At 35.2% G+C, this 25,629-nt stretch overlaps 1 protein-coding gene across 2 annotated transcripts; it reads right to left on the bottom strand.

The window, feature by feature from the left end:
- Positions 1-13,392: 13,392 nt before the first annotated feature.
- Positions 13,393-25,133, bottom strand: LOC140617490 (killer cell lectin-like receptor 2). 2 transcript variants are annotated; one of them, XM_072799013.1, is made up of 8 exons: positions 24,740-25,133; positions 23,182-23,349; positions 21,888-21,977; positions 20,444-20,656; positions 18,496-18,638; positions 16,731-16,837; positions 15,616-15,774; positions 13,393-13,585 (listed from the first exon to the last, which is right to left on the bottom strand). In XM_072799013.1, exons 2-8 carry the CDS (start codon positions 23,291-23,293, stop codon positions 13,480-13,482), a joined length of 930 nt encoding a protein of 309 aa, XP_072655114.1. In that variant the 5' UTR covers positions 23,294-23,349; positions 24,740-25,133; the 3' UTR covers positions 13,393-13,479. The 2 variants fall into 2 exon arrangements, with proteins under 2 accessions (XP_072655114.1, XP_072655115.1); XM_072799014.1 differs by lacking the exon at positions 13,393-13,585 and having other exon boundaries at positions 14,014-15,774.
- Positions 25,134-25,629: the final 496 nt, after the last annotated feature.

Here is a 25,629-nt window from a genome sequence, read left to right as displayed (position 1 = left end):
AGAAGTCAAACTCTCCCTCTTCGCCGATGACATGATACTCTACATAGAAAACCCAAAAGTCTCCACCCCAAGATTGCTAGAACTCATACAGCAATTCGGTAGCGTGGCAGGATACAAAATCAATGCCAGAAATCAGTGGCGTTTCTATACACTAACAATGAGACTGAAGAAAGAGAAATTAAGGAGTCAATCCCATTTACAATTGCACCCAAAAGCATAAGATACCTAGGAATAAACCTCACCAAAGAGGTAAAGGATCTATACCCTCAAAACTAGAGAACACTTCTGAAAGAAATTGAGGAAGACACAAAGAGATGGAAAAATATTCCATGCTCATGGATTGGCAATTAATATCGTGAAAATGTCAATGTTACCCAGGGCAATTTACACGTTTAATGCAATCCCTATCAAAATATCATGGACTTTCTTCAGGGAGTTGGAACAAATTATTTTAAGATTTGTGTGGAATCAGAAAAGACCCCGAATAGCCAGGGGAATTTTAAAAAAGAAAACCATAGCTGGGGGCATCACAATGCCAGATTTCAGGTTATACTACAAAGCTGTGGTCATCAAGACAGTGTGGTACTGGCACAAAAACAGGCACATAGATCAATGGAACAGAATAGAGAACCCAGAAGTGGACCCTCAACTTTATGGTCAACTAATATTTGATAAAGGAGGAAAGACTATCCATTGGAAGAAAGACAGTCTCTTCAATAGATGGTGCTGGGAAAATTGGACATCCACATGCAGAAGAATGAAACTAGACCACTCTCTTTCACCATACACAAAGATAAACTCAAAATGGATGAAAGACCTAAATGTGAGACAAGATTCCATCAAAATCCTAGAGGAGAACACAGGCAACACCCTTTTTGAACTCAGCCACAGTAACTTCTTGCAAGATACATCCACGAAGGCAAAAGAAACAAAAGCAAAAATGAACTATTGGGGCTTCATCAAGATAAGAAGCTTCTGCACAGCAAAGGATACAGTCAACAAAACTCAAAGACAACCTACAGAATGGGAGAAGATATTTGCAAATGACATCAGATAAAGGGCTAGTTTCCAAGATCTATAAAGAACTATAGAGATCTATAAAGAACTCAACACCAAAGAAACAAACAATCCAATCATGAAATGGGCAAAAGACATGAAGAGAAATCTCACAGAGGAAGACATAGACATGGCCAACAAGCACATGAGAAAATGCTCCACATCACTTGCCATCAGGGAAATACAAATCAAAACCACAGTGAGATACCACCTCACACCAGTGAGAAGGGGGAAAATTAACAAGGCAGGAAACCACAAATGTTGGAGAGGATGCGGAGAAAAGGGAACCCTCTTACACTGTTGGTGGGAATGTGAACTGGTGCAGCCACTCTGGAAAACTGTGTGGAGGTTCCTCAAAGAGTTAAAAATAGACTTGCCCTACGACCCAGCAATTGCACTGCTGGGAATTTACCCCAAAGATACAGATGTAGGGAGACTCCGGGACACCTGCACCCCGATGTTTCTAGCAGCAATGTCCACAATAGCCAAACTGTGGAAGGAGCCTCGATGTCCATCGAAAGCTGAATGGATAAAGAAGATGTGGTCTATGTATACAATGGAATATTCCTCAGCCATTAGAAATGACAAATACCCACCATTTGCTTCAACGTGGATGGAACTGGAGGGTATTATGCTGAGTGAAGTAAGTCAGTCGGAGAAGGACAAACATTATATATTCTCATTCATGTGGGGAATATAAATAATAGTGAAAGGGAATATAAGGGAAGGGAGAAGAAATGTGTGGGAAATATCAGAAAGGGAGACAGAACATGAAGACTCCTAACTCTGGGAAATGAACTAGGGAGGTGGAAGGGGAGGAGGGCGGGGGGTGGGGGTGAATGGGTGACGGGCACTGGGGGGGCGGCACTTGATGGGATGAGCACTGGGTGTTATTCTGTATGTTGGTAAATTGAACACCAATAAAAAATAAATTTATTTTTTAAAAAAGATGATGTGCAGATGGATACCAACAAGAGAACTTTTGAACATAATGGAACAGAAAACAGGAAATAGCCCAGTTGACCTGGGTCATGCATTTTCTACCACCTACCTCTGGTCTTTGGGTGATTTAATATCTCAGCAGTTCTGGACACTTTTAAGCTCTCCTCCAGAGAAGGTAGGATACTTGGTCATCCTATAGGGAGGTTGGAACCACAAAGGGATCATTTTGACCCCTGATCCAGATGGAACTGAATTGAACTTGTTCACAAATGAGATTCCCTTGAGAATAAGGCAGCTACAGAAGGAAGGAGTGAACCTTAGTGAAGGAAAAAAAATGTAAACCTTCATTCTGAGAGCAGATCCTATTGTGGAAATAGCATTTAATCAGAAAATATGGCTCTGAAATGGAAAGGCTAATGGAGACTTTGAAGAAATGAACAACAGTTTCTCTGATCAGAAAAAGCAATTCCAAGGAAAGAATCTGAGACACACCATAGGGAATTGGCAAATATAGCTAATACTTTCATTGTGAAATAATTAAAAATAAACAATAACAGAAGGTCTTGAAGTGTGGTCCTGGGACCAGAAACATCACCTGAAAACTGTTTAAAATGTATTCTCGGGTTCCATTCCAGAATCACTGAACAAGGAACTGAGGTGGGTCCCAACGATTGTACTTTAACAAGCTCTCCAGGGGATTCCGAGGCAAATTAAAGTTTGAAATCTACTGGTATTGACATCAGAAGCAAGTGAGTCATAGCCGTGAAAAGTCCCTAACCTTAAATCTATGAGTGGGATAAATAACAAAGAGAAACTAAAAAGTTAAATAACCAGAGGCTGACCATAGTTCAGAAGCAAAGATGTCCCTAAATATAAAATCCCTTCTTAACACAAAATGGGAATATGTTGAATCATTTATGTAGCATCTCATTATATTTCTATAGAATAAGAACCAGACTGTGGGCTCCCTAAGTGGCTCAGCAGTTTAGCTCTGCCTTCGGCCCAGTACGTGATCCTGGAGTTCTAGGATTGAATCCCACATAGGGCTCCCTGCATGGAGCTTGCTTCTCCCTCTGCCTGTGTCTCCGCCTCTCTCTCTCTTTCTGTGTGTCTCATGAATAAATAAATAAAATCTTAAAAAAAAAAAGAAGAAGAAGAAGAACCAGACTGAATTACACTTTATGTTTCTGCCTCCACACACGATTTTTGATAACTGAAAAAGGTCATCTCCAGGCCCAGGCTAGTAGAGCATCATCCCTCACTTGATGGTAATACACCAAGAGCAGGCACAGTGTCAAGAGGGATTCTAGTCATAGCCTACAGAGTTACAGCTCTGAACTCACCTGTCAGTGTTATATCCCAAAGACTTATCCACTTAGTGGATTTACATTTGCATTTTCTCATGCTCACCTAGTTACCTACCAGCACTTCACTCTTCTTGGTCCACCTTCACTAATTACTAATTGGTTAAAACTCAGATACTATCATCATTTGGTATTGCTTTATCAAAGTGTATTCAAGCCAATAGTAAAAATATAAAATATAATTAACACTTCAGTAAATTTTAGGTCCCCTGCTACTTGTCTCTACAACCTCAACCCTCCACCACCATTAGGATAACTTAAAGCCCATTATAAAAGACACTATCAGCACTGGGAGTTATACTATATGTTGGCAAATTGAATTTAAATTTAAAAAAATAAATAAAAATAAAAATAAATAGAATAAAAGGCACTATCAAATACTCTATGAAAATAAAATGTAAAAATAGACCCAGATACTTCCTGAGAGAAGATTATCAACATATCTAACCCAGCAGCTAGGGACTGCCTCAGTATTTTAGCTAAAACCACACAGGAAGTCTCAAGCTCAAGAATCTCACTGTGTACCATGAGGCCTAATGCAGGCCCTGTTCAGTGTGTGGAGGCACAGTGACCCTGACAAGGGCCTCCTCTCTTCCCTCATTTTCCCGCAACGTCTAGAAACAAGGCAAATGGTAAATTTTTAAAATAACATTGATTCAATATGGACCTTTAAATCCTTGGCTTACTTTAAATTTGGCCTCTTGGGTATGGATTCTTCCAGTATGGGCAGTAATCAACATTCATATGAGAATCTGATACTGTGTTAAAGAGACTGATGCTTGAAAATGCTGTGTTTGTGGCCAGAACTTGTTTTTACCTTATTGCTTTTGTGTTTCAGTATTTTTTTGTCTCTCTCCAATCTTGTGGAAATCTGTATTAGAAAAACTGATTCCAGGGATCCCCAGGTGGCGCAGCGGTTTGGCGCCTGCCTTTGGCCCGGGGTGCGATCCTGGAGACCTGGGATCGAATCCCACGTCGGGCTCCCGGTGCATGGAGCCTGCTTCTCCCTCTGCCTGTGTCTCTGCCTCTCTCTCTCTCTCTCTCTGTGTGTGACTACCATAAATAAATAAAAATTTAAAAAAAAAAAAAAAAAAAAAAAGAAAAACTGATTCCAGCCTCAAAATCCAAATGGCAAACTCAAAAGCCAAGACTTTTTAGTAACAGTTTTCTGTACTGTAATCTACCTGGATAACAGTGTCAAATAATCTATTTCTCACAGGTAGATAATATCTTTTCCATCAGAAAAATACTTGCAAATATTATTTGCTCATGTATCATGTTTCCTCTTGGAAATCTTTACACAATAAAAAAATATGTACAAAGTTCAGTATGTCACACTCATAGATAGAATATTTGACAGTTCAAATTGGGAAAATTGAGACTATGAAAATGTATTATGCTGTTACTGATCTTTTGCATCTGTCACCTTACATTACAGAATATCCGCCTCTCTCTCTCTCTCTCTCTCTCTCTCTCTCTCCCATATGTTCCCTAAAGGCAGAAATTGTGTCTTACTTCTGTATAACCAGCACACAGTGTGATATCTGGCATATAAAAGACACTAGATAATGAAAAATAAGTGAATACTTTTATGGTTTAACATAGTAGAGGACAAAGAATTTAAATTATGGTAAGTGAAAAAAAGCTTCCATTCCATTGCCTTGTTGTCCTCACACGTGACTTCTTACTGATAACACACAATGTTACTTCTAGCTAGCCATTGTTAAAAACTGGGGCAATAAAGAAAATATGAAGAAAAAACCTGATAAAATATATTTCTATATATTTTCATCTCATATTTTCTATATATATATTTTGTACATGATAGGGACCACACATTATTTTGCAATCCATTTTTTAATTAACATTAGTCAAAAGCATTTGTCATATCACTGAATACTTCATAAAAATAATTTTAAAGTTTTCATATTTTTCAATTCAGATGGTTGTGTCATATATACTTAACCCTCCCACTACTGTTGGACATGAGATTTTCCCTGGTATTTGGCAATTAAAATAATGCTGTGATAAAAATCTGAGTGTGTACGATTTTGCTCACATATTGTTTTCTGAAGACAGACTTCTAGAAGTAGAATCATGAACTGAAAAAGTAATACCGTTTTTAATACTAAAATATATTTTGCTAAGTTCATTTCAGTAGTGGCCTGCTAACATTGCCAATACACTTTATGAGAATAGATATTGCTTTATTCTTTGGAGCAAGACTTATCTCTAAATTTAAGAGCCCTGATTTTATTTTATTTTTTTATTGGAGTTCAATTTGCCAACATATAGCATAACACCCAGTGCTCATCCCATCGAGTGCCCCCTTCAGTGCCCGTCACCTAGTCACCCCCACCCCCCGCCCATCTCCCTTTCCACCACCCCTTGTTCCTTTCCCAGAGTAGAGCCTTGATTTTAGAGCTAAGTATGTGCAATGATGCCATCTGGTGGTCATACTACAAAATTACAACATCAGAAATGAAAAAGATCTTTTGGAAACTATGTAGTAAGCAGAATTCAATTTATATATCAGGTCTCATAAGTTTTCAAAAAGCACTCTTGTTATCTGGGTTTTTAAAAACTATCAGTAACCAGATAAAATAAAGCTTAAGTAAAATTCATGGTGGCTATTGTATCAAGTGCTGGATAAGAGATGAGTCACAGTGCACCACCTCAAAGAGTTTATAGTTTAATCAGGACACAAATTAGGAAGCAAACTGACCAATACAAACTTGATCAACGGCTTTTGCAAATGGAAAATAATATTTTCTAAAATTTATAATTTGAAGTATTTAATTTAAAATTGCCTCCAATCATCTTCCCCACCTCCTGGTATTAATGCCATTGTGTAATCCTTTTCTCAGTAGTGTGAACTAGTTTCTATATCTCTCCCCCATTTCCTCCCACCCCCACAAGAAACAAACAGCTATGATGTGAATAGCCCTATGGAGAGATCCATGGAGCAAGAAATTGAAGTCTCAGGCAATAGCCAGTGAAGTCCTGAGGCCAGCCAATAGTCACATGAGTGAGCTCCAAAGCAGATCCTTCCTTATCAAGCTTGAGTTAATACCCGAACTGTGGCCCACCCCTGGGAATGGCTTTGTGAGAAACCATGACTAGCCATGCCTAGCTGCTAATGCACCAACACTGTGAGATCAGTTGTAGGATAATTCATTACACAGAAATAGCTATTTCACAAATACAGGAATTTGAAACCTGCTTAAATATTTGAACATTAATTTCAACTTAATTGCTCAAGTCCTATACAAAATTTAAAATGCAGTAAGAATCTCTTTTTAATACCTCAAATGCCTTGAGTGCTAAACATATGCAAATAAGATTATTTCAAAATCTATTGCTATTCTTACACTTAAACTCAACTTAAAACATAACTAGTTTTTAAGCTTAATTTTGCTTGTTATTCATATAATTTTTTATACTTCTCTAAGTCAATAATTGTACTTTCCAATTACTATGTCCTTTGATACTTTCCTGGGCTTACAGTAATATCCTTAGAACAAAAAGTAAAATATTTCAGGAAATGTTTTCTCAAACAACTGAGTGTAGGACCTGTTTCCTTTTCCCACTGTGATCTAACTGAAACTATAGACAATTAAATTACCTACTGTTTTAGGGTTAAAATTTAGTTGTTACAAAAATACCATACTTAAAATTCTTATCTTTCACATAGGTTTCGGATTTTTATAATCTAAAATCTTTACTATAAATAATATGTGTTTTAAATCTCATTTAGTCAACATTTCATTATGCATTATTCTATTATTATTATATACTAATATTATGTGTTACACTATTTCAAACTATGTACAGGCATACCTCAGAGATATTGTGGGCTCAGTTCCAGATGACCCCAATAAAGCAAATATCACAGTAGGGTGGGTAATGAATGTTTTGGTTTCCTAGTGCCTAGAAAATTATGTTCACACTATACTGTATTCTTTTAAGTATGTAATAGCATTATATCTTTACAAATTTGTATGCCTTAACTTTAAAATATTTCATTTCTAGGGACAGCCTGGGTGGCTCAGTGGTTTAGCGCCACCTTCAACCCAGGGCGTGATCCTGGAGACCGGGAATCGAGTCCCACATCAGGCTCCCTGCGTGGAGCCTGCTTGTGTCTCTGCCTCTCTCTCTCTCATGAATAAATTTTTAAAAAGAAAAAAATATATCATTTCTTAAAAATGCTAACCATCATGCGAGCTTTCAGTGAGTCATGATCTTTTTGTGGTGGGGGAACTTGATCATGATGGCTGCTGACTGGCTAGGGTGCTGGTTGCTGAAGGCTGGGTTGGTTGTGGTAGTTTCTTAAACTAAGATAACAATGAAGTTCACTGTACCAGTTGACTTTTCCTTTCATTTGAACACAATTCCTGACATTAGTATTTATCTCCTTTTATGACAAAATGCCCTTAAATACCCCAAACACACACTGACTATATGTCAAATAAAGTAAGATTATCTTTCCTGTGTTTTCTGTACTATGATGAATTCTCAGACCCAGGAAGAGATGATGACTTATTCTCTGAGAAGTTGGACTCGGTCTCAGAAGTCATGAGGCATGTGAGACTAGTATTAATACTTCTTCACCATTAAAATGCTTCTCATGAGTAATTGTTCAAATCCGATGCAAGAAGAAAAATTTTGATCCAGAATAAAGAAGAATATTCTAGAAGCAGTTAAAATCTGTGATTGACTAGCTTGGGGGAAAAAATGAATTTTATTTCCCCAGAAGTGTTCAAACATGCTAGATCACCACTTAGCAAGGACTTTTGAACAGAGAAGGTCCTGTTCAAACACTACAATTCCCCAAAAATAAATGTTAACTATAATTGTATTTCCTGTTAGAAGTCCTGGATTGTATTCTCTTCCTTTTGTCACGAGAGTTCACATTGTGTAAATATCCTCCTCAGTCATTTCTGGAAAGTAGAGAAACATGGAGATAAAATATGACGAAGTAAGAACCTCTTCCATAATGGTTCAAGAAAAAAAAAGTCATTACATACAATTCCTACATCCCATGTGACATATGGAGTTTAGTTGTCAAGAAAAAAATAATATATGAGTAGGCTTTCTTCCTTTTTGATGACAGTTCCTTTGAAGGGCCTTTCTAATAAAGCTTACATTCGAATTTCCCATTTGTTATCCTCTGTAGATCTGAGGGATGCTACTATACCAATCATGGATAGAGAAATAGCTTAACCTAAGGAGGGTGGAAATATTAGGTGTTAGGACAAGGCATCATAATCAGAAAAATTAAAATAACAGGTCAGGAACTAAAACACATAAGAACAGACCTATCAGAGAAAAAGCAGGCTGAGAAGCTGTGGCTTTGGCTGCCTGAGATTGAAAGCACTTTTATTTCTAAGCCACAAATCACAAGATTTCCATTTGTTTTGCCTTGTTTTGTTTTTAATCTTAAACCATCTTGTTTTATAGCACAGCACATCCTCTGTACATTGTAAAACCAGATGATAAGAACACAGTGTATAGCTACAATAATAGGAAATACAGAACTCTTCTGATTTCTCCACCCTGTCTTTTCCATGTGTCAAATTATGTGTTTATGTTTTCAATTTAGTGCGAGTTCCCTCTTCTGGGTGATCAGGAACCACCTGAAGTTGACAACCATGGGCAGGTGGTTCTTAGACATAAATTTCAACCTAGATAACAAATCCAGAGATCAAGTGACTAAGCACTGCTCTGAGAGTTCAACAACATCAGCAACGCCATTGACTCTCGAAATCTTCCTAATCTGTCCCTGGGCATGTTGACGACCTCATTGCTACAGTATAGCTGCCACAGCTCCAGGAAACTCAGTATTCTGGAAGAGAATAGAGAAAACGCAAGCCATTCCAAAAATCTAGCAAACTTTGTCTTAAGTTTCAAAGGCCAAAGTCAGGCTCTATGGCCACTCTCACTGCAAAGGGGAGCCAGCAAGGGGAATAACCTATGAGAATGACAGGAAGGAAGATGATTTACAGTGGCTCATGGATAGGCCAATAGTCTCTGCTACCCTAGGCTAAGGCTAACACAAGATTGAACCAGATATCAACAAATGTTTTATTTACTTACTACTTATTCCCCCAAATAAATGTAGAAGTAACAGATCAAGAGGTACTTTTACCTTTCAGAAAAGGAGCTGGGAACTATATACCACAGATTATAGGGAATAAAGAAAAACCTTCTCTGTGTTACTTGGGTATTGTTACCCTCTGCTAGTTTACCTATAGCAGTCATCAGTAAAAAAATAAAATAAAATAAACAAATGAATTAATAAAAGGCAAACTGTAAAAGCAAAATAATCTAAATAATTGCCTTTGGTGCCTGGTGTGAGGTGGTAACTCATTGTCTTCCCCTAAAATTTTATTGTCCTGAGTTTATTCCCCTGCTTTTGAATTTCAAATATTAATCGCCATCAGGCAGAATTAAGGATGTCAACAAAATCTCTAGCAACAGCGGCTGATCACACCTCTGACATGATTGGAAAGTACCACAGTTTGGTCAGAAATAGTGGTGAAAGCGATTCACTTTCCCTCCTATAGTCTGAACAGAAAGAAAAGATCTGAGGTGCAGGACAACTGACAATATTCCCTAGCAGTAGGACAGGGGATCTCAACATTCAGAGGCATCCTGAAAGTTTCTGTTCTCATCATAATTCTTCCCTATATTTAAATTTTTCTTAAAAGACCCTTGCTCCTCTCTTCACCTGGGGCACAGAGCCAAAAACAAGTATTACTCAGTATTTTTGACTAGTAACTGGAGGAAAAAAATAATAATTTAATGATAAGGTAATAAAAGAAAGGAAGGAAGAAAGAGACATAAAAATGAGAAAGGGAAATGGGATATAATTTGGTCAAAATCATGAGCTAGTTAGCTGGCAATCTCTGTAATCAGTTTGCATGTCGTTTGCATACAGAGCTCTCATCTTTCCCTGATGTTTGCATGACAGCACAGGAAATCCAGGAAGAACTAAGAGGACAAGAAAGTTCTGACAGCACCCCCATCAGGCCAGACAGTTAAAGAAAACAGACAAGAGAATTCTCTGCTTAGAAAAACTTACAAATTCAGGCTATAGGAAAATGGGAGAGAAGAAAAATTACCTAAGTAGAGAAAAGATTATTATGATGATTTTAATCATGAAATATTGTCCTTTTATAATTACTCTTATGGTTTTACTTTCTTAAATTGCTGGGCAGAAAATAGCGCAATGTTTATTTTCTTTCAATAAAAGAATAATGGTCAAATATTTAAATTATACTATAAAATATATGTTATATTACATGTACAACATTACCACCATGTCTGGAAACATAAACACAGTTATATAATAAGGGTTTACTATTATCTCTTCAAAATACCACATTACATGATATGTGCTCTGTGTGTTTCCTCATTAGCAATGTGTTATGCAAACAAGAATAAACTTCCTACATTAATGTAACATTTACATCCATTCCTAAACATGTTCTGTGAAGAGCTGCCTCTTCAGTGAGGAGCGGCTTATTCTTCTCCTTCTGGCCCTTCCCTGCTCATGCTCTCTCTTTCTCTCTCTCTCTCTGAAATAAGTAAAATCTTTTTTAAAAAAAGGTTTCAGTTAAGAAGCCAGGAAAATAAAAGCAGTCAGCCAAAATTAAGTAGAAGAGAGAAAATAATAAAGATAAAAGATGAAATAAATAAGACGGAAAATAGACAAATATAAATCAATGGAACAAAAATCTGGTTTATTGGCAAGATTAATAAAATTGACATAAAGGCTAGACTGATAAAAACAGAAAAACACAAATAACAACGATATCAGAAACACAAACACTATCAGAAAAGAAATGACAGGAATTATAGATCCTACATACAGTAAATAGATAATAAGGGAATACTACTCTTATGGGTTAAATTGTATCCTCTGAATAGATATGCTTAAGTCCTAACCCCTACATCAGTGAATATGACCTTATTTGGAAGTAAGGTCTCTGTAGGTGTAGTCAAGTTGGAATGAGGACATTAGAGGGCTCTACTGCAGTATGGCTGGCATCCTTACAAGAAGAGGAAACTGTATGTAAAGTCAGAGATGCACATGGAGAATTCATGTGATAACAGAAGCAGGTAGTGAGACACAAAGCTGCAAGCCAAGTAATGCCATGAATCACTGGCCACCGTGAAAAGCCAGGAAGAAGCAAGGAAAGATACCACCCCAAGTCTCAAAGGAAGCATACTGACACCTTGGTTTTGGACATTTGTTTTCTGAAACAGTGAGAGAATAAATTGTGATGGCTTTAAGCTGCCAAATTTGTGACATTTTGTCACAACAACCCTAGGAAACTAATATGACTGTGAGAAACAAGAAAATGACACATTTGGTGATTTAGACAAAATTAACAAATTTCTTGAAAGGTAAAGATGATCAAAACTGACAAGAAACATAATGACTAAAGAGCCTCTGTTAAAGAAATGGTATTCCTAATGAAATATCATCTCCCAAGAAAACTTGAACAAAGATTATTTCTCCAGGACATTTTAAAAAACATTTAAGGAATGAAAACTAAAATCCTACCCCAAAAATAGATATTCAGTATTGAGCGTGCTGCGGCAACATGATCAGGGTCCCGAGGATAAGGGGATGAGGAAAATAAAAGAAAAGTAAAGAGATGGGGACAGGAGGGACACAGTGGATGATGTCCAAGCAGTGCCAGCTTTATTCAAGGTTTTACAACATTTTATAGCATGAGCAAAACAAAGCCAAGAAGGTGTTTATTTTTAGCAGGTTTGTGAAACCCTCCAAAGTTCCCCTTTCTCAGCATGCAAGACAGACTCACAGGTGACAGAAGACCTTGGTAAATAGATAAGCTTGTTGCTCCAGATGTGCACACTTCAAAGGAATATTAGGTATGGTAAACAGACCAGCAAGGACAGACAGAGTCTTATTTACATTTATGCCCAGGTCAGAATAAGTTGTATCTATTGTGTTATGTGGGCGACCACGTACAAGCGAGCCCTGAGAACCATTGCTCAAGCCCATTCTCAAGCGTCTACCAACTATTCACCCTTTAGGCTCTCGAGCCTTTTGAGTGAATGAGGGACGCAAGTACGGGCCTGGTTTGGTTCAGTTACTCCAGCTAGTTCGTGGTCGCCCACATTTCAGAAACATCTCAAATGAATACACAAGGCCAGTATTTCTCCAATATCATAAACAAAAAAAGATATTTAAAAAAGGAGGGGCACCTGGGTGGCTCAGTGTGTTAAGAGTCTGACTAGTGATTTTGGCTTAGGTCATGATCTCAGGGTCACGAAATGGAGCCTCATATAGGGCTTCTGGCTCAGGGGGGAACCAATCTTTTCCTCTTGCTCTGCCCCTCTCCCTACTCACACATGCTCGCGCTCTCTCTGTCTCTCTCTCTCTCTGTCTCTCTCAAACAAATAAATAAATGTTTTTTAAAAAATAAATAAATAACAAGTCAATATCCATCATGAATATTAGTACACAGTTTTTAACAAATATTACCCAAACAAATCTACCAATATATAAAAAATAGTGATAAATACAACATGACCACATGGGAATTATCCAAGAAGTATAAGATTGTTTAACATGGAAAAAATCAATTAATACCATCTACCATACTATAACTATAAGAAAGTATCTATAGAAACATCTCAAGAGATGCAGAAAAATTATATAACAAAATCTAACTCCCATTCATGATAAAAATCTCAATCAACAAGAATAGAAGGAAATTTCTTCAACAAGATAAAGAGGGTCTCCATAAAAACTGCAGCAGACCTCACATATAAGACAGAAGAACTAAACATTTTTGTAACATGGGGAACAAGACATGGATGAGTACTATCATCAATCTCTTCAACATTGTACCAGAGGTCGTAACCAGTACAATAAAGGAAGAGGGGAAAAAAAAAAAAAAAAAAGGAACGGAAGAAGTAAGCCTTTCTACAGTCTATTTTTAAGATTTATTTATTTACTTATTTATTTATTTAAGAACACGTACAGCTCAGTAAGAAGACAGATAAACCCAATTTAAAAAAAGATTGAACAGGGGTGCTTGGATGGTTCAGTCAGTTAAGCATCTGCCATTGGCTCAGGTCATGATCTCAACATCTTGGGGCCAAGCTCCCTGCTCAGGGAGGAGCCGGGTTCTTCCCCTCCTTCTCCCTCTGCAGCTCCCCCAGCTTGTGTTCTCTTGCTCTTTCTATCAAATAAATAAATCCTTTTTAAAAAATAAAAAGATTTAATAGACACTTCAAAGCACAAAACCTAAACAAACACTTCCCAAAAGAAGACATACAAATGGTCAAAAAACACATGAGAAGATGTTCAATATTATTAGTCTTCAAGGAAATGCAAATTTAAAAACACAATAAAATATCATTGCACACCCACTACCATACTGGTGAAAGTTCAAAAGACTGACAATATCAAGTATGAGCAATGATAGGAGCAACTGGAACTCTTGTGTGTTGCTACTGGGAATATAAATGTTGCAACCACACTGGAAAACAAGGTAGAAGTTTCTTATCAAATTAAACATGCATTTACCATAGGACTCAACGATCAAACTCCTAGGTATCTAATTTAAAAAAAGGAATGAAAACACATGTCCACACATAAACTTGCACATCAGTATTCATGACAGGTTTATTCATAATAGCCAAAAATAGGAAATACATTATAAGTCCTTAGAGAGATGAAGAAATTGTGGCATATACATACAATGGGATATACCTCAGCAACAAAAGGAATGAACTAGTGATACATGAAAGAACATAGATTAATTTTAAAAAACATACTGAGCAAAAGAAGTCAGATACAAGAGTACATGATTATGAAATTCTATATGAGGCAAAACTAATTCATAGAGACAGAAAAGGTAGCACTGATTGCCTGGGCCGAGCGGATAGTGAAGGGGAGGAAAGGAATTTTTGCAGGTGATACAAATATTCTGTCTTGACCTAATGACGTTTAAGAGGTGTATACAGGCTCCCTGCATGGAGCCTGCTTCTCCCTCTGCCTATGTCTCTGCCTCTCTATGAATAAATAAATAAAATCTAAAAAAAAAAAAAAACGAGGTGTATACAGTTGGTAAAAATCCATTGACTTCATGACTTAAAATGGAAGAATTTTCTTGCATGAAAGAAGGACTCAAAAAAATTAATTTTTTAAAATTCAAGGTCAAGGGGCACCTGGGTGGCTTAGTTGGTTAAGTGATCAACTATTGTTTTTGCCTCGTGTCACGATCTCAGAGTCATGAGACCAAGCCTCAGGGAGGGCTCCACGCGTGACATGGACTCTGCTTTAGATTTTCTCTCTTCTCTCCCTATGCTTCTCCCCCTGCTCACATGTTCTCTCTCGAAATAAATAGATAAAATCTTTTAAAAAATAAATAAAATGTCAAGGTCAAGAAAGACAAATAAACCTGAGGAATTCTCCCAGATTAAAAGAAACCAAAGAAATTTCTCAGTTGAAAAAATTCAAATATGGGCTATCGATGAAATTACAGTACTTTCTCAATGTTAAATTTCCTGATTTTGACCTTTTTGCTATGGTTATACAAGACAAAGTAATTGTTCTTATAAAATGTTTAGACAATAGGACATAATGTCCCCAATTTATTATCAAATGGAACAGCAAGAGAGTGGGGAAGAGAGAGAGAGGAGAACTGTAAAGCACAGATAAAATATTAACAAATGGTAACTACCTGTCAAGGTTATATGAGAGTTTTTACACTATTGTTTCAACCACTCAGGAAGTATGAAATTATAGCAAAGTAAAAACATTTTAATTAGAGTTGATTATTTTTATGAGAAGGGTGGCAAGATAGCTATTTTTTAGTTCTTAATTATGCCATCTCTCACACCCAGAGGCTATTGGAATGATTTATCCTATTAATCAGGAAAAGACCCAAGCTATTAACAAGGACAAAAACCAGGCTATCAAGAGGTGTCCAATTAGTTCTATGGGTGGTTCAGGGAAAGAGAAAGAGAGAATTTCTCAGGGCCATTAAAGAAAGGGGAAACTGCTCTTCAAAGAAAAAAATCATGCCCTCTTCCTCAAGAAGACAGATGACATCTGATCTCTTAAATCATAGTCCAAAATTATGATTTCTTCTTTTGTCAGCTCATCACAGCAAACTAATTCCTACTATCAGAAACATTACTTCATAAATAATCACAAATTATCACAGAAACAAATGAACAAAAAAATGACAAAATTCCATTTCACCTTTTCTTCTTGTATCTTTGGAAGGAGGTAGACAAAACATTATCAATTCTCTTCTCACAGATACAATGGTATGAATTAGAGCAATCAATATTTGTTACTCTTGTTGAGCTCAAAAATGCACATTGTCCTCTTCCAGAAAAACCCATGAAGGTAAAATTACTGTAGAACAGAAAACACAGCATCAACTGTTTCATTCTGAAGCTTACAATAACATAATTTATCGTTTTTTAGTCCATTGCCTAAAGGTCTAGAATATGGAAATGTTATAACTTCATCACTAGCAGATTTTCTTTTGGCAAGGCAAAGATCAAATTAAAAATTAAAGTACAGTTTCTACTGAATCCATATTTCTTTCACACCATTGTAAAGTAGAAAAATTGTAAGTCAAACCATTGTTAGTCAGAGACCCAATATAAAGGAGTTTCAGATGAATTTGGTTGGGGGATCCTCAAAATACTCATTTGTGATTGTGGGAGGGATAACTAGCTGAGTCACGATGATACAATCACTTCATATTACTTTATGATTTTGTGTACCTCATAATGCATTGTCTGAGCATGTGTTTACCATAATAATTTTGTTAATATCTCTATGACATTTCTCATCTTTTTTCATTATACTTCCCAAAACATTTTCTTTTTTTTTACTTTGTTTTTTTTTGTTTTTTTGTTGTTTTTTTTTTTAATTTATTTTTTATTGGTGTTCAATTTACTAACATACAGAATAACCCCCAGTGCCCGTCACCCATTCACTCCCACCCCCCGCCCTCCTCCCCTTCTACCACCCCTAGTTCGTTTCCCAGAGTTAGCAGTCTTTACGTTCTGTCTCCCTTTCTGATATTTCCCACACATTTCTTCTCCCTTCCCTTATATTCCCTTTCACTATTATTTATATTCCCCAAATGAATGAGAACATATAATGTTTGTCTTTCTCCGACTGACTTACTTCACTCAGCATAATACCCTCCAGTTCCAAAACATTTTCTTAATCATTCTACTTACTCTTACCAATGACCTCTGTGTGAAAACCATGTGAAATAAGAAAAGATATTTTTAGACACAATCTTCCCAATCTCAACACCACTGTTGGAGCTCCAATGCATTCCAGACACTTACATCCCAAAAGGTAGGTCAGTGTTAACCCATTTCCATTTTTCTTCCTTTATATCATATAATAATCCAATCCAGTAGTTTTTCTTATAAGTTTGTGCTTGAATGAAGGTCTGTAAAGGAAATAAAACATTTCATGTGGCTAGTCTCATCTGTTAGATGAATGCAAAGAAGGAAGGTTAAGGCCACAGTTCTTTCTATGGCCAGTACTCTGCACTCTCCATACCATCCTTCATCTCTACTTCCTAGAAGACGCTCTCTCTCCTCCAGCCCCTTGCTTGTATTTTCCAAAGTAGTTTTTTTTTCCTTGTAGTTTATTTACTTAATGTTAAAAATGCCCATCTGTCTCATGGATTATTTAAAACATAAAAAATTTTAAATCTAAATATCTAACAAAAAAACATAAAATAATGTATGACACTTGAAACTACTCAAAATCATGCTCCAGAAAAATATTTAAGGATGTTAAAAGTGATCATTTCATATTCTTAACTGAAAAATGAATCTTTACAACAAGCATATGTGGGAAGTTGTATATCAGAGCCTTCAGCCTCTTAAGAGAAAGGTTTGCTGTAATTTACTAGTTAGAAGGAGTGAAGGGAAGAGGGGTAGGATTTGGAAATATGTAGTGTCAAAAATGTAATATATCAAAGTGACATTTTATATAATGTCTGATTAAATGGTTAATGTATTTCAAAATATAGGTTTAAATATAAGTATGTTTTACTGCAACAAACATTATTATATGACTTGCTCTCATAAATTCTTTTATGTTGTGATTTAAAACATCTATTAGATTTGCATATAAACTTTGTGTTGCTTTCCTAAGTGATAAATAGAGGTTTCAGATCTTTAAAAACATTTCTCTGTAAAAAAAAAAAATGTGTGTGTGTGGATAGTTTTTACTGGTTATAAATTTAAAAGATAATTTTGATATTGTTGTCACTTAATTTTCTCTTTTTATAATTCTGTTTTGAAAGATATACATCTTGATACAATATATTAGAATATGGATCAAGAAAATATTACCTAAAGATGCAATGAAAATCACTATGAGGCTAATTTGTAAAGTAATCATTACTTGAGCACTGGGTGTTATGCTATATGTTGACAAATTGAACACCAATAAATAATAAATTTTAAAAAATAATAAATAATCATCACTTTTAGGTTCCTCATGATTATGTTCATACTGCAGATGGAAAGACTGAGACCCAGAGGGTAAGTAATTCACCCAAGGTCACTCAGCTAGTAAGTGGCAGAACTGGATTTGCCTGATCCCAGGCAATCTGGCTCCTGGATTCCTAATAGCACCTTCTGGATTAAGTTGCCTCCAAGTTTTTGGTTGCCATTTTGTAAGGATAAATAGCCACTGCATCCAGGCTATAAATAACAAAGGGTTAAGGACTCCATCAAAGGAGAGTTATGCTTTTCAGGGAGCTTACCTACACACACCCTAGAAAAGGAAATGAATGCAAAGACCCAAACCGAATCTTCAAGGGGATTTCCATTTTCAAAATAATCATGGTCATCATGACAGATAATATATATTGAATGCTTGGTAAGTAGCAAGATCATATATGCCTATCGGTAGGCAGGGTTTTCCAGAACCCAACTTTCTTAACTACAAATTTTTAATCACTCAACAGACACAACACAGAGAATAACTGAAGCTCCCTCTTTCTGGACTCTCCCTGTTCTTAATATCTTGGGTCCCAGCATGAAAGACATAGTCCAGAAAAATAAAAGTGAATGTAACAGTCCACAATACCAGTTCATCTTCATCACTTATCTTCAAAAGAGATGAATTACAACTTTGGCATGTCTTTTTACATCCAATCCATTTTTCACTTTTAGAAGTGAAATAATAATACTTTATTCTATGACAGGACTGGTGGTTTTCATGGAGTTTGCCTACAACATATAAGGTGAAACATTATGTGGTATTCTGTTAAATAGAGCAATGTATTTTTCAGCCCTCCATAACTAAAAAAAAGTTAATAGCTGTCAATAATGATAACTTTCAGGTCATTAAGATTCTGGAATACCAAGAAATATCTCCCATGTCAATTGCTGCATTATTCACAATAACCAAGATATGGAAACAACCCAAATATCCACGATAGATGAAAGGATAAAGAAAATGTGGTATATACATACAATAGAATACTATTCATCTTTAAAAAGGAAATCCTACCAAACGTAACAGGATATTACATTAAGTGAAATAAACCAATCACAGAAGGACAAATACTGTAGGATTCCACTTATATGAGATGCAAAAAATAACTTTGGAGAAACAGAAAGTGGAAGGTGGTTGCCAGTGGCTGGGGCAGGGGGGAATAAGGAGCTTTTCTGTTCAATGGGTAGATAGCTTCAGTAATGCAAAATGAGTAAGTTCTACAGATTTGCTGTATGACATAGTGCCTATAGTTAAGAATACTTGTGAACTTAAAAAAAACTTGTTAAAAAGTTGGATCTCATGTTAAGTATTCTTAACCAGCCCCCAAAAAAGAGAAAAAGGAAAACTTTCGGAAGTAATGGATATGTCTATTATTCTAATTGTGAATGATTTTACTGACATATGCATATATCCAAACTTGTCAAATATATACATGAAATATATGCAATTTTTATATGTTAGTTAATCTCTATAAAGTTGATTTTTAAATAATAAAAGTAAATTTTTAAAAAGATTCTGGAATGCCTTCTAAATAAAAGAAGCATTATTCTTTGGAATTTTTTCTTTTCCTCATTTATTTTAAAAAGTACCAAATTTTTAGAATACTATTGATTCTTTCATAACAGAGAAGATAAATTCCTACCATATCTAAATGATATTAAATATGCAAAATCTTTTTGTAAACTCCAAACCTATACAAATATTTAATAGTTATAGATTAACCAGGTCAATTCATTCCACAATTTGCATAATAACAGATTTTATTATATGAGATTTAATATCTTATCTCTTGGATGTTTTTAATGGTTTTATTACAAAGAGTTCACAAACATTGACACTTGGGCAAAACTTGCAGAAGTACTGCAGAGAGCATATAGACTAAATATCTGAGGTCAAGGCAGAATGGAAATACACATTCAATTATCTTTACAGAAGCCTCCAAATCAAAGGCTTGTGCCCATTTTAGGCTGAGTATATTTTTACTAACAGCCTCCATATTCTTGTCAGCAACAAAGTGAGTGTCTAATTTGCTCACATAACCAAAATGATCCACATTTTCTAGGAAGCTGACAAACTATTTTACCTTCTGGGAGCAGTAGGAATGCAGGAACTGCCACTAATCTGAACACAGATCCTGGGGTCCCAGTCTCACATCTGACACAGGCAAACACAAATACTCATCTTACATCTATGATATACAAATGAAAAGGTGTCAGGACACCTGGGTGGCCTAGGAGTTGAGCGTCTGCCTTTAGCTCAGGGTGTGATCCCCAGATCCGGGATGGAGTCCCACATCAGGCTCCCTGCATGGAGCCTGCTTCTCCCTTTGCCTATGTCTCTGCTTCTCTCTCTCTCTCTCTCTCTCTCTGTCTCTCACGAATAAGTAAATAAAATATTTAAAAAAAAAATTAAAAGGTGTCTAGTAGACCTGATCACTAGCATATACCATAAGCCTGCCTATTAGGCCTCAAAGCTTCCGGAAGGTGAAGAAATAATAGTAAATCATGCAATCTTTCATTCAAGATTCTCTTCATACCTTTATTTTTGCTCTGAAACGTCCTATTTGTAAAGAATAAATCCTGTTCCTTTTTCTGCTGAAGCATTTCATTTTTGAGAATGTTATATTCTAAACTCTTATTTGTCAAAAGTTGGTCCTTTAAGTAGCTGTCATTTTGCAAAATGTGGTACTCTTGAGTCAGGTTTCCTATCATTTCCCCCAGGTGATGGTTTTCTTGAATAAACTGAAAAACTAAAATAAATATCACAGATATAATACAAGAGTGCTCATAATGCTTCAATGTTAAAATTTAAGACAAAATAAAAAGTCTCACTTTGACAACCAACCCCTTCCATTACCTTAAATGGTTATTGTGACATTTAGAAAGTAACACCTCTATAAACCGACCATAGAAATGGAAACAGCAAACCCCACACTATAAACAACTTACCTTCAATCGGAGAAGAACAAACATTATATGGTCTCATTCATATGGGGAATATGAAAAATAGTGAAAGGGAATAAAGGGGAAAGGAGGAAAAAATGAGCAGGAAATATCAGAGAGGGAGATAGAACATGAGAGACTCCTAACTCTGGGAAACGAACAAGGGGTGGTAGAAAGGGAGGTGGGCGGGGGTTGGGGGTGACTGGGTGACGGGCACTGAGGGGGGCACTTGATGGAATGAGCACTGGGTGTTATGCCATATGTTGGCAAATTGAACTCCAATTAAAAAAATCCCCCCCAAAAAATAAACAACTTACCTGTAGATTAAATAAAATAAGGTGACTGAATAAAATTATGATGGTAACACCTTAGCATTCAGTTCAGCTTCTTTTTAATAGTTAGGACATTATTTATAAATAGGTACCAGAGTAAAAATGAGTCAACACTTAGCAATACATCTTCTAAGTATGAAAATCTGTACTAAGAAACATGAAATAATAGTATCATTGCTATTGGAGTAGATCAAATATCCACAGGAGAAAACAGAGGAATGCTTAAATATGTACATTTATCTTAGTGTCACACGTTAGTGATTTTCTCTAAAGATGTCAAGAAATTCAAATAAAAGATAAAAGTTGAATTCATCTTCATCTAAGATCCACAAATAGAATCAATCTTTTTACTAAACTATATTCACATTACATACTTGGAAAAAAATCAAGAGAACTTCATAATTTCTTTTGAAAAGTTGTTTCTCAAAGAATGTGTATGTAAGATTCACAATGATCTAAACTCAGAAGGCATTAAATGACTAAGTCCTGTACCTGAAGGAATGTTATCATGTATTATACAGAACGAGACAGCTCATTAAAGTACAGAGTCATTGGAATAGGCAAGTAAAATGAAGGTGACACCATGACATGTCTGGGACATTCCCTGATGATAGCCAGGGAACAAAAAATGGAGCGAGGTTAATATTTGCACAACTAGTGATCACTGCTATTACTCAAACTTGAAGCATGTATTTTAATTACTTACTCTTTGTCCCCAACACGGCAACAATGATCAGTAGTAGTAAACACAGGATCCCAAGAATCACTACAATGAGATGTCTTGGCACTGGAAACCCTTTAAGTAAAGAAAGAAAATCATCAGGAATAGAGCCTAGTCTACTACTAACCTTAACCTGAGATGCCATTTGAAACAAAGAGACAATCTTCTCTAAATTTTTACAAAAAAAATCATACAAATTGATATAAATTTGCAACCTAGTAATCACAGTTTTAAAGTCTCACATTTCTGACTGATACACACCCACTGTAGAAATCTACACAAGAACAGTCCTTTAGGATTTTAAAAGAACTTCCCCTACTAAAGCACAGATGGCATAATAGAATTGTCCAATCACTACGCTGTACACTTGAAATTTGTGTACATTGTGAATCAACTATAACTCAAAAAAGAATTCAACCAACTTTTTTTTTAAAAAAAAAGCACAAATGAGAATAAACATAATACTCATTTATAATAATTTACACTGATGTGTTTACTCTTCCCTGTGATTACAACTCATCATGAAGAAGAAGGAAAAAGCAGTCAAAATTCTTGAGGAATTGGTAGTCAATAGTGGGTATTGTGAGGCTGGAAATGTAACTGAAGTCCATCCTTAAAAGAATTAATAGAAATCAATTTTCCTTTCTTTTCCATCAATCCTATTTTTCCCTAGCCAATATTACATTTATCCTCATACTTTTGAAGTCTTGCACCTGAAAATTCTATTTTTGACTGTCACTAAATTAAGACAATAAATGTTATTCTCAATTTAGAGGTTGTGACAATATTTGAAGGTAGAAAGCTAGAATAGAAAAGACAACAGAGTGAATGCTCCTTTTGAATAATTTTCTATTTCGTCATTGCAAGTTAAGGATTGGTAAATAATTAAGACACTTGAAATTTTTTGTCTGAATTAAAACATTGTTTCTAATAAATATTTTCATTTTTCAAGAATTCTCTAAGACTTTTATTTCTCTAGGAAATTCAGTGTTTTCTTGAGACTCTAATCTGTCCTTTATTTCTAAAGGCCTCATGGATTCCTCTTTACCAAATTTAATTAAAAATTTTTATTGGCCTTGCAAATTTAAAGAATTTGTTAATTTCTCCATTTTCACACACACACACACACACACACACACACACACACACAAAGAGGCTTGTTCTCCTACTCTACACCATTATGGCTTATTATTACCATTTAAGAACCTGAAAGACAGACAGGAACTTTTTTTGAAACATCAAAGTCTGACAATCCATAATAGATGCTTAAGACATATACCTTTGCCATCCTTTTTCCCAGGGCTTTGAGTCGTATCTGCCCTTAATCTATTTTGTGACTCTGGAGACTGAAGAAATCTCAGGGAAGAATAAATTACTTTCTCATTGCTCATCTTTACAGTAAGAAGGGAAATATGCTTGGCATTAAAACCTCACAATGGGATGACTTCTGAAAAAAGAAAAATTAAAATGTCAAGCAGTAGAAACATACCAGGGACAAGTCTAGAAGCATGTGTGTGTATCTGTATGTGTGAATGTGTGTTTAACTCCTTCAAATGCCTAAAGTATGTAGACTAACCCTGATTTATATAAGAAACGGGAAACCTTTCAATCTTTCTGTTAAACTCATTTATGTTCCTAGTGATTTTTTCCATGATTATTAGAAAATATAGAAATAATTTTTTAATATCTCAATGGATTGAATAGGCTGGGTCCTATTCACCCAGCCAACTTAGTTCAAAATGTTGAACATACGTATACAAATGTTGGGCAAATCTGGCACCAGTATAAATCACTGAGACACTTTTAAAATTATCAATTCAAACAACAAAAATTTTGTTGAAAATTTATAAATATATAAATTTTTATATAAATAAAATTATAAATTTTATATTAATATAAATACTGATTTATATTATAAAATATAAGTATCCTGGTTTTAAAAGCTTTACTGCACATGTTCAGATCTACATATAAATATTTAAAAGTTTTTGTATTCTTTTCAATTATGACATAACTCTAGCAGAGTGTTTCCCAAAGTACAACCCGTACACCATCTATAAAAGAATTAGAGGTTAACGTCGCAGATTGGTCAACAACACAGATTCCAGTGCTCCATGCAAGATATGCTGAATAAAAATCTCTCAGTTGGAGCTAAAACATCTGTATTTGTAACCCGTAATGATACCATGTATATTTGAATTTTAGAAATAATTTTTAGTGTATAATGTTGCCAGAGAAGCCTCTGTGAAAATAAAATTTATCAGTAGGTAGTCATTTGTTAATATCCATAAAGGATTCCATCTCTGAATGGATATCAATATAAAAAGAAATTATTAAATAGTAAATCTTTAAAATTTACCTTCACTTTTACATTAATCAGTATGAAAAGATAATATCTGAGAAACAGAAGATAAAGAAAACAAATTGCAAATGTAACTATTCTCCCTAAATTTTTTTGTTAATTTTACAAAATGTTTTAAGCTTACCTACAATCTTCCCTAATTACCTAAGGAAAAGGAGTCTTTTCTATTATAAAATCCTTTAAGACAGATAATATGTAAGTCATACAACACAAAGTAAAAATCTTTTGAGAAATCTATTGAGAAAAAAAATAACTTTCCCTGAATGTTGCACTGCAGTTTTCACATCCTTTAGAGTTAATACAGTTCGAATGTAATCAATACAAAATGCTTTTCTATTAATCCCCATATTTACGCCAAGCCATTTGTAACAAAATATCTACTTCCTAGAATATTGTTTTCCTAGAATCTCTTTATAAGTGAGACTAGTAGGATACTCAGATAACAAAGATTTGGGGGCACAAAAGTAGATGTTACCTGTGTCTATGCCCTGCTGGGATACAGGCAGAGAAAGATGATCCAAAAAAGATATGGAAGAAGTTGGCTTTTCCAATCCTGGATTCCCTTACGTACCTGAGGGGCTGCTGTAAGAGAGAGAGCCGAAATGATTGTCTTTAATGGTACTCCTACTCAAAAATTTACTGCCCCTCCTCTTGACCAAAGTGGTGAAAGGAAATTCTATGAAAAGGCTGATATTGAGGTATATCTTCCTCCATTTCAAAATAACCAATCACTTCATACTCTTTGCAAAATAACATTCAAATTCAGTATTTGTGGACTGAAAATATAAATTAACAGAGCTTTGGAAAAAACAAGAACTAATATCTTTAACAAAAACTAGCATACTTAAAAGAAACTACTAGAGAAAACAAATGATTAAAATGTATAAGTATACATATTCATAAGAAATACTATAACTAAATTCTAAAACCCTTAAGGAGCCTGTCAGAAACTTTATCTTACATGTTGCTATTTGAAAAAAAAGATTCATTTTTCTGTTTACTGGATACTACAGATATATGTATTTTAGAAATTATTTTAAAACACCCATAATCCCACTATAAAAATTTTGGTGTATATTATTCTATTTTTAAACCACACACTATGTTTACCCTCAAAATTGACATCATTCTATACATAATATTTTTGATCTATTATTTCCTAATAAATGTTTTCTCACTTAAAATATTCATCTAAAATGTGATTTTAAAAACACATATAGGGAAGCAAGATGGCAGAGGAGTAGGGGGTCCTCATTTCATCTGTTCCCCCAAATTTAGCTAGATAACTTTCAAACCATCCTGTATATCTATGAATTCAAGCTGAGATGTAAAGAAAGAATGCCTAGAATTCTACATATAGAAAAA

This window comes from Canis lupus, chromosome 25, assembly GCF_048164855.1.
Source record: "Canis lupus baileyi chromosome 25, mCanLup2.hap1, whole genome shotgun sequence".
In the NCBI taxonomy this organism is placed as follows: domain Eukaryota; kingdom Metazoa; phylum Chordata; class Mammalia; order Carnivora; family Canidae; genus Canis; species Canis lupus.
The sequence above is the reverse complement of the archived record's forward strand: the minus strand, read 5'-3'. Positions and strand labels throughout refer to the sequence as shown.